Source organism: Emydura macquarii, unplaced genomic scaffold (assembly GCF_026122565.2).
Source record: "Emydura macquarii macquarii isolate MOO-44397 ecotype Brisbane River unplaced genomic scaffold, CSIRO-AGI_Emac_v2 contig_2699, whole genome shotgun sequence".
In the NCBI taxonomy this organism is placed as follows: domain Eukaryota; kingdom Metazoa; phylum Chordata; order Testudines; family Chelidae; genus Emydura; species Emydura macquarii.
In genome coordinates, this window is record NW_027132836.1 from 2,763,194 (window position 1) to 2,776,475 (window position 13,282).

General features: G+C 41.1%; 1 protein-coding gene across 1 annotated transcript in view; it reads right to left on the bottom strand.

The window, feature by feature from the left end:
• The window catches only part of EFCAB5 (EF-hand calcium binding domain 5), a 48,270-nt gene extending 36,615 nt beyond the window's left edge, over positions 1 to 11,655 (bottom strand). The window contains exons 1-4 of the mRNA XM_067566044.1: positions 11,552 to 11,655; positions 7,424 to 8,031; positions 1,800 to 1,956; positions 544 to 604 (exon numbers count right to left, since the gene is read on the bottom strand). Coding sequence (XP_067422145.1) covers positions 544 to 604; positions 1,800 to 1,956; positions 7,424 to 7,989 — 784 coding nt within the window. The 5' untranslated portion in view covers positions 7,990 to 8,031; positions 11,552 to 11,655. The remainder of the gene's footprint in view (positions 1 to 543; positions 605 to 1,799; positions 1,957 to 7,423; positions 8,032 to 11,551) is intronic.
• Positions 11,656 to 13,282: the final 1,627 nt, after the last annotated feature.

A 13,282-nucleotide genomic window follows, 5' to 3' on the forward strand; every position in this document is an offset into this window, starting at 1 on the left:
GAAGAGGAATTCTGCATGTCTTTGCACCCTGCAGAGTCTGCAGCAATGTGAAAGAGGGGCCCGTGGTGAAAATGGACTTGGGGAGAGTCAGGAACATGACACAGAATAAATCCCTGTAGGCACACAGGGGCTGCAGCTACTACAATAGCCCATGGACTGTAGGAATAGCTGTGGCAAGGCTGCACATCTGCACCATGAGACCCCATCAGATGAGTAGGAGAGGATTCCTTGTTCCCCAGCCCTTTTTTAGATCCTCTATGCCAAGTACTTTTACTCAGGTTTTGTGCTGACATGGTGGTGAGGGACCCACAAGTTGTGGTGTATTTTTAAAATAATTTTATTAAAAAACCCACACACTAAGACAACATGATGGTTTACTCTCTGCCATCTGCCTCACCCCACTTGAAGTCTTGCAGGGGAGTATCATGGCCATTGTACCATAACTGTCTTTACAGATTCCATGCTTACTTTCCTTTTGCTCCCATTCTGTACCAGAAGTCAGACCAAAGAAAATACAACCCAAGAAAACATTAGTGATCTTACCCAGTCCAGCTCCCAAATGAGCAGAAACGACATCCAGAAATGACCTCAGGGCACTTTGAACCTACAAAATCAAAGCAACAATTAAAAGCCTGATACACAGAAACACTCTTTGCTCATCTACACTCCTTTTTCAACTCAAAGCAGCTCAAGTTTTACTATCTCTCCCTATGCCTGAACAGGGAAAGGGCACCACCTGACCCTGCATTGACACTCTGGCCTGGGGTATCACCATTTGATTATTATGAACAGATTTAGATACAAATTGCTATAGAGCTATTTGCAATTGGTTTTGCAGAAATGTCTCGCCATTTATTTTCTTCCTGTTTTGTTTTTGCCCAGGATTCCTCAAATCTGTATGGCAACACAATGATCCACCAGTACTAAGAATGGATGAATGCACCAAAGGCCATACACACAACCCGGTGATCTGAAGGGGTCACCCTAAAGTGTTTGTAGTAAGTAAAGTGGGCTGGCCATGGGAATGTTATGCTGGAAAATAGCAGGCACACTGCAGTTGTTCTGGAATTTTCCCATTAAACTAGACCATCCTAGCGAACGTTTCTATAGTGACCCGGCCTCTCACCACTAACAGAAATTCAGGCCATGTCTATGTTATGTGCCCTGTATAGCCCATAAAGCTAATGGGGCTCAGGGGAGTTACACAGGTGACTTATTTGGCATCTATGAAAGGTGTCTGTACCAGCACCCCAGGCTGGTCCATTATGACGGCTTTAAGTCTCATCTCAACAGTGGGTCAATGGCTTGGGTCAAAGGGGGATAATGGTGGATTAATGGTGGCCCTGAAAGGACAGGATGGGAATAAACCACCCAGTGTCTTCTGAGGTGGATTTTGAGTTATGACCAGCTGCCACAAGGGAGACCCAATGCTCATATATATATATAACTATCATGGGCACTTATCTGTCCCCCTCGTGGTAATATCTGTGCAATTCACAATAAAGGATTTGCCCTCACACCCCCTGTAATGCAGGCCAGGGCTATCTGCCCATTAGATAGATAGGGAACTGAGGTGTTGAGAAGCTAAGTGACTTGCCCAAGGTCACATAGAAAGTCTGAGGCAGAGCAGACACTTGAACCCAGGTCTCACAGGACCTAAGCTTGAGCCGAACCACGGGATCATCCTTCCTCTCCCTTCATGCTATACAGCATAATAGAGTCATTTCCACAATAGCCGCCATTCTCCTCCTCCCTGGTGTAAACACAGCAGTGTTTCTATGAATATCTTCCCTAGTTACCAGTGTGAGTGGTATTCTTCCACTGATATCCAATGTCCATTCTTTGAACTGCACTGCCAGGGCCTCCTTTCGCATCTCTGTCACCTGAGACTTGATTTTCTCCACCTGCTCCCTTTGCTCACGGTTTTTCTTTACCTCAGACTTCATCCTGGCTAGCCTGTAGGGTATGGGCATATGGTTCAGAAAGTTACTGTCATAGGCTGAACTAAGCTTGGTTTGACCTCTCCTGAAGGACAGCAGGAAATGGAAGTAATTGCTCACTGTAATTCCTGTATTTTCTAGTATATGAGTACTTTTCCCCATTGAAATATTTGATCTTTTGGACAACAAACTACCAGTCAAACTATCTGTATAAACACTCACAATCTATATCTTCATGGGGCTCTTGGAAGGCGAGGATGTTTGTCATGAAGTGGATCTTCCTACTGAAGGCCAGTGTAATTAAGAATTTGAATACAGAATTTCTGAGTATCAAGTACATCAGTATAGAAAGAGCATTTTGTGGAAGGTGCATGGCACTCTCGCTGAGCCCAGAGACAGACATTTAGGGACAAAATTATTCCTGGTGCAATTCTAGTGGCTTGCAGAGTTACACAAAGAGTGGATTTTGCCCTTAATGACTGCACGTTTTTATAATGGTGCTAATCATTAATTATGGAGATGGTCTTCAATTTTCCTGCCGAACATTTTAGCAGGAGTTGAGGGGTATAATTTTGCTTCACTTAATTTAACAACAAAATTGCATTATTATGCATTAGTCTCAGAGCCTATGTACCATTTAATGTAGGAATTGCACTGGCAATGAACTATGTTTAATGAATTTTCCAAAGTACTATCGCACAATGAAATCCTCACTGCTTTAGGACAGGGATAATTTGCCTGCCATGCTTATGTTTCTTGTTGAACACAGGGTTTGCAAGCCTGGACTAGAAGTGCTTCTCTTTCTTCTTGATTCTCACTGTTTTCCTTCTCTAACCTATCAGAAGGGCATTTGCCAGTCCTCCATTTTGTACACAGGATAAAAGGATTTTATTAAACTGATCATGTATAGGTTTCTCTTTTTTCATTTGTGAACTATAAGTAAAGTCTACAGGAAAACAACCCCATGAATGGCACTCATTATGCCTATAGCTACAGGGTAATAGCTCAACTATGGGGGAGTGGGTCTGGAGTTTTTTTATTCCCATTTCAATGGATTGTTAAAGAGTCTTTGTCTCTATATTGAGAGCTCCGAACTGTTCTTTTCACCCATGTACTGTGCATTCACTGAGCCAGATATTGCTGTCAGTTATACCAGTCTATAGCGAGAAGGAGCTACTCCTATTTGCACTCTTGTTACTGAGAGCAAAGTTTGGCCCAGTGACTGTAATTTCACCAGATGATTTCTCTTTTCTCCGAGATTGTTTTTTCACATACAATGTGATGATAATCTGATATTATCCCTGACCTCTCACTATAGTTTAGGAACAAGCCTTGCAATTATAAAACAATTACATTTTAATTAATAAATAATAAGGTCTATTTAACAAGTTATAATAACACACTTGCTACAGTAATATTTATCACTAGGTAACTGTTAATTCATGGCCATTTATCATGGAGGCTTCTTAATCAATCACTCAGTTACCCGTATGTGAGAGGCATATGAATGAATGACAGAGAGAGTCTTGCAAAACTTAACCCTATTAGACCTCCTGCAATACTTGTGCTTTTACTTGGGCTTCAGCACTTCACAGCCCTACTTTTAATAGGATTCTGGGAGGTGACTTTGCAGCTCCAAATGGCACTGAGCTGTCTTTGTCTTGATTTGCTGTTTGATTTCTTTCTGTAGTGTTTTAACTTGGGATCATTTCTAACCTTGGTAAAATGGTGAGAAATGTGGATCAGATCCAACCTCAGAAAGAGCAGCCAAATTGTGGAAATTTACAAAGGGGCTTGCCTGACTACCACAAAAAAGTTATTTCTCACTTCTCCTAGCCTCTTAGATTTTAAATATTTGCTGTCCACTGGCACTGCCCAATTAACAGCCTGATATTTTGAAGAGATGAGTGGGAACTGTGGGTTTTCAGGACTAGGCCACGTGGCTATGTTGTTAACTGCAAAGAGATAAAGGTCTGAGCCTCTGGGTTTTTATGCATACATAACAGTAAGTGTACTCACATCTTTAATTACCAGTAGGACAGGCAGAAGCTGTGCCTCTGTTTTCTTTGAGCTTTCCCTGGGGCCTTCATTGTGTTAATGAAATTCCCTGTTAGAATCTTTCCCATGGTTGGTGTCACATGGAGCATTAAATCTCATCTTTGCAACACCAGAAACTCTGGGACTAGCTCTTCTATGTATAAAATCATATTATGCCATATAACAAACGCCAGCTGAAAATGGATGCAGCTTCTGAGCTGACCTATCAACAGTGTTTTTGATGAAAAGAAGAAAGACTCTGCTTGGATTGAGTCCCACTCTAAACCCATAATGCTGCAAACAGAACCCATCTCCATATCTGTTCTGGGAGAATCTTGGGCATACTGGACTTGGGAAGGACTACCAGGCTGTGCAGAACACAGGGATAATTAATATCCTTGAGAAGATTTCTGCAGCAAGACATGCACATGGATTTGGCTCAGTGTAAGTAATGCCCAGTGGTTTAGAGTATGTACATATGTTTATCAAGACCATGCAGACCTTGACTATTATCAACCCTAGAGGACGGAACCACTGTGTGAAGCCTCACTGCTCAAGTGCAACACTATGAGTGAAGTCTTGGCCGTGTTTAAGTCAACAGGAGTTTTGCCATTGATTTGGGTGGGTTCAGGATTTCACCTTATAACAACAGGCAGGTAGGTGTGCATACGAGAAGAAATAAATATTGGGGCAAGGAAAAGGGTTTCAATTTGCAGATACTAAGTTATCACAAATGACAGTGGGGGAAAATTATATTAAGAATTCCTTGACAAGGGCCTTTAAATTGAAATGGCACTTGGCTTAAAAAATCCACAAAATAAATGGGGAAACTGCTCCGCTCACTGCTAAGGAAAAGCCAAACTATGGGACTAACTGAAAGACAGCTGCTTTCTGATGTGATTCAGCCCCTGACACCAGGAGACAATGGAACAGGGTGTTGGGAAACCTAATTCCCTTTTCTGGACTGCTTTACTAATGCTGCAAAGAAGAGATGTACCAGTTGCCAAATTAAATGGATCAAGAAAGTTTTCTTTAACTTAAAAATAGAAAATAGAAACATTTCAATAATCAGGCTCTCTTCAGGAATGATTAGCAAACACAAGCAGAATTAACTCCAATGTAAATGTTGCCAAACTGCTTTGATGATTAATTTGGGCAGTGCCAAACACAAGGTACGGCATGTGCTGTACATTCAATGTGCTGCAATTTTGCTTCTCTCAGCAGCTAGTTCCAACCGTGGTCCTGAATGGCATGTGAATCCATTCTCCTTCTGATGTCCCTGGGTGCAGGACAAAGATTGTCCCACCATGGAAATTTTCATCTTGCTATAACAGTCCTGGGTAGATATAGCATGGTAGGAACACATTTGTTAATAATGCACTTGATAAGCAGAGATGTCTTTAGGGGGACTCCCTGCACAATGAAGCATGGTTAATGAAGGCAGCCCCTATTCTCCCACATATGGATGGATGAATCAGCTAGAAATATTGGCTTCCTTTGACCAAAACCAGGCATTAATTCAGGTGTGAATTGGTTTGGATGAAAATGAACTTCTTCCACCCTACTCTCATGTACTCATGTACTCCCTCCCTACATGGTTGCGGTTAAGGTGGGGATGGAAAAAGCCTGAAAAAGTTCAGCTAGGGTAGGTAAATTTTGGAGAAGCATCTGAGGTGAAATCTTGGCCCCACTGAAGTTAATGGCAAAACTCTCATTGATTTCAATGGGGCCAGGACTTCACCCCTGAACTTTGGGTGCTTACATGAGCCATTCTGAGCTTCCTTTGTGAATCCTCTCTTAATTTGTTCTTATATTTGAAAAGACAGTGACTCTGGCAAGAGTTTTGCGCCCGTGGATGGTGGCAGCAAAACCTTGCAATGAAGCTGTGAATTCCCCAGATTTAAGAACACCATCCAAATCCTGTGACCCTACCATACACAAATATGGAAATCCTGAGATAATCCAGATGCAAATCCCTTGATACTGTCAGATGAAGAGATGCAAAACCTGTTACTGCCATGGCTACCTAACCCCTGGCACTGCCAGCCATGAAGAAGCTGACTGCTACGACTCCTCATACAGATTTCCTTGCTCTGCTCTTCCATATCTGTCAAATCGAAAACTTGACTCTCAAATTTTAAACTGGAATTACCATGCCAAAGCATGATACCATACCCCTCCTAATAAATGGCAAGTCAAAATGAAGAGCACTCGTGTGGTAATCACCAATCTAGCTATATTTAACTGCAAGTAAATAGAGTTAAGTGCACTTCATGAGATTATTTTATCAATGCTTTAATAGTATCAGGTACAGGTTATGTATGTGCCTATGTACTACAACAATGTATGCGTTAGAAATATGAGAGAGAGAGATTTAACTATATTCCTTTATTCATGTAATTACTGGGAACTTCCATTATCTTAGTTTAGAGTCTCGGCATGAAACATTTTATGTCAACATCCTCTTTCCCTAATTCCTCACACCCAAATCCTGAAACCAATTTTATGCAAATAGATGAGAGTATTGTACAAATCCAATTCATTATTCTACTAAAAAAGACTCTGGAATAAAGAGATCTGGAAGTTAGTGAGTAGTTCTGACATTATTGCTACCTACTCTGGTGCCTTTTATAAACACAAATGCTCACTTCCATATTTTTCTGAATTGACAAATTAAAATGAATGTATTATTTATTAATGCAATTAATTAAATTTTATAATTCCATCATGTGGTGAGATGCTGTAGAAAAAAAATACCCTAATTAAATAACACCTGGCCAAACTGTGCAGAGAAAAACAGCTAATCTGTTAACAAAGAATGGGCAAAAAGGATCTACAGGGAAGTATTGATGGAAAGAGAGTCTAAAATGGCTTTCAATGACCTGAAATGAACACAATTACAGAGGGATTACAGCAAACAGTTTCTGGGAGGGAGTTCCCAAGGAGACCCAAGACAGCCCTGCCCTTGATACAGTAAGAGAAATATTCAGGATGAGCAGCAAAGGCAACTTGGCTAATTTTATTGTTCATTATCTTTGGAGGGACATAAGGAGAAAAGGGCGTCAAGACCATCAGGCCTATATTATTAACACTTATGCTAAAATATATCCAAAAAGGTCATACAGTGTCTTCATTCCATATGCAGTGTCAAAGCAAGCACTACATACACAGGAGGGGTAGAATACTGCCTAAAATCTGCATAAGCCATTGCTTGGCTATATCTGCCACGTGCTGGCATTTCTGCTGCCTCTCAGCCTTAAAGAAGAGAACAGCTGCTAGCCATAGCACAGAACTCCATGGGATGCATTTGGTGCTACAGGATACACTATTGCCATCCCAGATGACAGTCCCTGCACCCAATTAAGGAATGTACTGTTTTTTGTAAAATGGGTACAGAGAGGCCTTGAGGGGTATACTACAACCAAGCATAGTTTAAAATCACTCACCTGTTAAGTGCCGTATCAGGCACCTTAGTTTTCAACTCTTCCATGACAGCCTTCATCCCTCTCTTGTAGGGACCTGGTTTTGCAGAAATGTCAAACTGAGGGTTATGCCTCATCAGATATTCTCCTAGAAAATTAATGGGATCAAACTTGGGTGGATCTTGGTCTGTTTCAAGCACCTTCTTTTTTTCCACTTCCATTAACAGTTTCTCTACTCCTGGGACTAATGTGGGTAAGAGTTTGTCGAGTAAATAGGCTCGGGTATCCCTTGTCATCTTCTCTTCGCAGAACCATTCCTTGGAGAGCCAGTCCAGAGGTTCTTTCTTCTTTATCTTTTCTTCCTCTGCCTGATGTACATGAATCTTTTCTACCTTTTCCCTCTGCAGATTCAATGCTCTCTGTTGTACCTTCTCATAGAATGTCTCTTTCCATAGAGCATCCTTCCTGACACATGGCAAGCTAGCACGCTCCTGGCTTCTCCTTTCCTCTCTGATGGTCATGCTCTTAATGCTAAGCTTGGGGAGTTTCAGTCCAGGAGTTTGAGCTTCATCTTCTGGCTCAGCAGCCATATTTCACTATAATACATGCAAAAGCCGATCGACACTGTAATTCTGAAAGACATGGCAGCATGATAGAAAGTAACGTGGAAAACAAGTCTATACAGTTAGAAAACAATCAGCAGACGTTTCTTTTACATTCTTTTTCTAATTCAGAAATTGTTGCTTTGCACTCCTAAATAAATACAGCCCATTTCACCTGAGGATCTTAAAATGCTTTACAAAGATTAATTAATTATGCTTCACAACGCCTTTGAGAGATACCGGAGCTAAATATTTGTATCCCCTTTTATGAATGGGGAAGTGAAGAAGGCTGCTCCAGGTCACCCAGCTCATCAGAGGCCAAGCTGGGAAGATAGGTCAGGAGTGCTGCCTATCAGTTCTGCATTTGAACTACTAGACAACAATTCCCCTAATTTTAATGTTTTCCTTTAGCTCCCCTTCCTTGTTTCCAACTTTTCTAATAATTCCCATGAAACATGGAATACAGGAAGTGAGCTGTGTGCAGTAACAGTTGCCTGGGGCTGGGATTTCCATGTAACATCTACACACCTATTTTCTGCTATTCTGAACTGCCCATTCTATCTCCATCTTTCCCATGCCCCTGGGGAGCACTGAGGCCACTTGGCAGATACAACGCCTATTTTATTTCATTTTTTGCAAACGTGTTTCCTCTGCACATTTTCCAGTGTGGAATGTTCCTCTCTGGGGTTGGGATCTGCAACCCCTGCTATGGGACAGGGAGCTCTGTATTAGGAAGATGATGAGACACTAAACTGGATCCTTAGGCTGAGTTGCTGTCCAGATTTCATCAGAGAGCAACTTTGTGGATCACTTTGAAAGTGGGTTAAGCTAAACAGGAACAAGAGTGTTCACACATGGAGTTATTCAGGAATAGTGATTGTGCTTTAAATTTACATTCACCTTAATCCATGTTAACTTTCAGGCATAGACAAATCCTAATCTCTGAGACCCTATCTCCCTTCCAATGGACCAAACTCCACATCTTGGTTTCTCACAATGTTCATTCTGTGAAGCATCAGGAAGGACTGTGTAGTCCTTAGGTGGTCCATGAACCACAATTTGAAAGCTACCTCTGTAACCCTCCACACAAAAACTCTCATCCTCTACAGGAGTTACACACAGGGAATGCAGGCAGAATCTGGCTTTAGTAACCAATTCAGAGACTGAAACACCATTACCATCCTGCAAAACACATGCCAACCCATGGTTAAACAACAACAAAGAGAATATCAACATCAGTCCCATCCCTGAGACACAGTTTGACCAAAGCATGGTAATTCCAAACTCCACCCTGAACTTGCACCACCCTGAAACACAGACACTTTTTAAAGGGGTTTCTGACTGATTAAGGCCTTTCAGTAGCACTGCTTTTGATATATTTTGCTATTTCCACTTCATTCCTAAACACGTGTAGCTGTTCTGAAGAGTTTAACTTTTCAGGAAATGAAGAAAGGTGATAAATAAGCATCTCGGCACACTAGTGTAATTGTTAGGATGTTGATCTTCTGGTTCATAGCCAGTGTTTGAGTCCAAATAGTGCCTACAATGGGTGTGATGATCACTAGCAGTACATTTCTGGGTCAGTCTTCTGGATGGGTCTGGTGGCATCCTCTAGTCATTTGTGCAGAGTGGTGATTATCTGCTGGGGAGGGCGGAGGAAGAGGGAATGGATTTATATGTCAGGCTGCTTGCTTGGCCCAAGCAATGTGTTACAAAAATTAGAGCTGTCTTGCTTGCTAGTGGATATAACCTATAAAGGAGCATAGATTAATAAAGGCAAGAGGGGAACCCGTCACCTCTATCAGATTGCATCTTATAAGGTGAGTTTTCTTCCATAAGATGTAAAACCAACTCCTTTTAAATATTTGTAAAACACAGAAGTGTTAATCCAGTGTCCTGCCCAAATTCTAAATGAAGTAGGTGTGTTGTGTCTATATAAACTACCTTTGCACTTTCAACTGGTTATGGTATTTTTCTGCATGTCATTATTGTGCTTTGCGGTCTTTCTGTGCACTGTTAAAACAGTTGCTGCATTCCATTCTAGAGATGCCTGCATTTCAGTGATGACTGATGTGATTCCTACATATCCCACACCCACCTAACAAGGTGATTGTGAGGGTTAATTAATGTTTGTAAGGTCCTTTTATATTGAATGAGAGACACTACAGAAATGCAAACTAACAATGGGTTTAACTCTCTATTCCATTAAGCCACTTTTACACTGATATAACTCCAAAACTGGGGTGAGGAAATAGGGAACCAGGCCCATTAGCAAACTAGGAGAAGAAGGAATATGAGAACAGTAAATAACTGTTATAATATTAGCAACATTCACCCAAAAAGTGTCAGGATCATACTCCAAACCTCGTGCCTGTCAAGAGTTATAGGGCCAAATTCTCAGTTGGTGTGAACTACCATAGCTTCATTAACTTCAATGCAACTGTGCTGATTTACACCAATACAGAATCTGGCCCATAATTCACAAACTTCTCAAATGCCTAGGACATTCCCAAGTCTGTCCTGATAGACCTGGTGGTAATAAGCATAATGTACAAAGACAAGCTAGTTTAAGAAACACCCGTGAAACTCAAAAAGTGATATAAACTCTCTTGTGAGCCATTGTTCAAATTCAAGGCAAGACAAGCCTTTTATTATTTATTAGGATACCATTTTCCTGGCTCCTTTTCTGTTCGCCAAATATTCATGCTGGATAGCCACACACAAGTGCAATTTGATTACCTCTCTGTTTTCAGGATACTATGACTAAGATAAAAACCCACCCATAATCAAGACAGATTTCACTAGAGAGACTTTTATTTACTCATTATAAAATGTGGCCCAGTGAATATTTGGGCAATGTCTGACCTACTGAAGTGCTTTCAAAAGAAGAGTCCAGTCTGGGAATTTGTTTAGTCCTGCCAGTGCTTTCCACAAAGAGCTTTAGAAGAAGTTTTATCTGATTAGGCACAATGGCCCAAACCCTGAAAGCTATATAGGCACCTCCATACCTTTGAGGATCGATTCCATTGTGCCTAATATATTTGGAGTATATTTAGTTCTTTAAGCCCTGGTTAAAATCAACCTTTAAAAAGACTTGTCATTTTGCTTCCTGGAACTCTACAGAAGAACTGTTTTTCTTACCTTGAGAGCAGATACCAAACCAGAAATGTCTCCTCCTGCTTTCAGAGTGGCATTGCAGATGAATGAGAATTTAATATATACTCATCTGTTCTAAGCCATTAGAAAAATTAAAAGTGACTTAGGGATTTTGCAGGCCTGCTGTGGAGCCAAGCTGTGAATTTTACTCCTGGGCGTGTGTTTGACGTTGCTAAGCAATAAACCCAAAGGTTGCTATGTCTCATCTGCTATTTAGAACTGCAGTGGATTGTTTTCTGCCTTTGGCAGTTCAATATAAATTCTTCCTTACTTAACTTACATAATTGTGTCATATGACCACCAAAAAAAAAAAAAAGAAAAAAAAAAAGTCTAAGGCATGGCAACCCATATAGCATTAAATTGCACTGCTGCCCAAAAGAATATCCATAAGTACCTAGAGAGAGTAGGCTGATGTTCAGATTCAGGGATCATGAATTCCAGCACTGTCTCATGCACTAGGGACAGAAAAAGAAAGTTTTTAGGCCAAGTTGAAGATTGTACCAAACAGATGTGAGAACTTGAGAGCATAAACAGAACTTAATTACAGGCCAAACTGAAATGGATGTTACCAAGTTCTTCTTTTCATTGAAAAACAAGCAACTTTGGAGTGACATGCTGAGTAAGCTAGCTGCAGTGAACATAAGGGGGTCCTTCAATACGCTTTTCTTTCAGACCAGATTTAGACTAGAATCTGCAGGATTCGGATCCATCATTATTTCTCTTATTCTTGTGTTCATAATGGAGAACCTGTTCCACAGGATAAAAAGGAGGGGGGGAAAGAATAGAGGTCTGAGTGAGACTATGTAACTAGAGAGGCACTCCAGTGGCTTCAATGGAATTACACTGGCATAATTGAGAGCAGAATTTCTCCCAATGTCTTTATTGTTCGAATTACAAACTAGCACTTCTGAAATGGCAGACTTTTCCAGAAAAATGTGCTTATCTTATGCTATTTTTTCTGCAATGTCTCTATACTTTTTGCTTTTTAAGATGGATGACCATGTGGGCTGAGCCATCTCAACCTGCACAAGAACTCTGGACTATGACTTATATGTGATACTTATCATTAGGACTACTGCACTGTGCTCTACCCTGCAATACAGGTGTATGATTGCTCATTTCATGGGATATCAGAGCTTGTCATAAAATGTGAACCTTATCAAGTTTAATCTATCCAAAAAAAGGTTGAAAATATTATCGTTTTCCAAAATCTGGTGCATTTGTTTGACCGGTATTGTTTGTCTAATTTGGGAATGTCTGAGTTCTAATTCCAGGTCTGGTTCCTTCTGTGACTCTGGGAAAGTCACTTGAGCTTTTGACCTCAGTTTCCCAAAGAGGGATGTGAGTATTAATACATCTCGAAAGCCCCCTGAAGATGAAAAGAACTACAGGTGAAATTCACCCAATGCAGAAGCCTACCCAAAGCCACATCACCATTTACGTCCCACTTAAACTCTTGAAATAAAATGTGTTCCAAAGAGCTGAACTGGGAACTTAAATGGTGCATAAGCCCCATGTGAGTCCTCTACAGAGGGGTGAATTTCACCCGGCAGTGACTACAATATTATAAACTCGGGGTAGCTGCAAACCTCAATGGGGAAATATCACTTTAAATACATAGTTCAATTTATGGAGAGAAGAAGGCTACCTGGCTTCTCTAGGCCTATGTAGCTAACCTAGTGTTGTTCCTGCCACAGGGGTGTTGGCCCCTTTAAGGAAGTGTGGGACTAGACTATCCATGACGAGATAATTTAAGGGGAACGAGTCTATGTAGGCAGTTAACTGAATAAGAAGCACCTTGACCTGACAAAAGGCTATCTGGGCTCAATTGCAGGGAAGTCTTCAGAGAGAGAAGCTCTTTGAAGAGAGAGGAGCTAGTGGAGACCAAAGGTCCCAATGAGGAAAGCTGTGCAATCCCTGAGCCAAGAGGAAAGACTTTATTTCAAATTTACTTGTATTTAATACAGTAGAATCCCAGCAAGGGAATTTTGTCTTATCCATTTGGACAGTGTAGAGTAGGGGCCCTGAGAGAAGGGAAACTAGGGCAGGAAGTGCCTGCGGTGCCACAGTAGGTCAGCAGGGGGTGCTACAGGGTAGGCATGCCCCTGAAACAGTACCCTGAGAT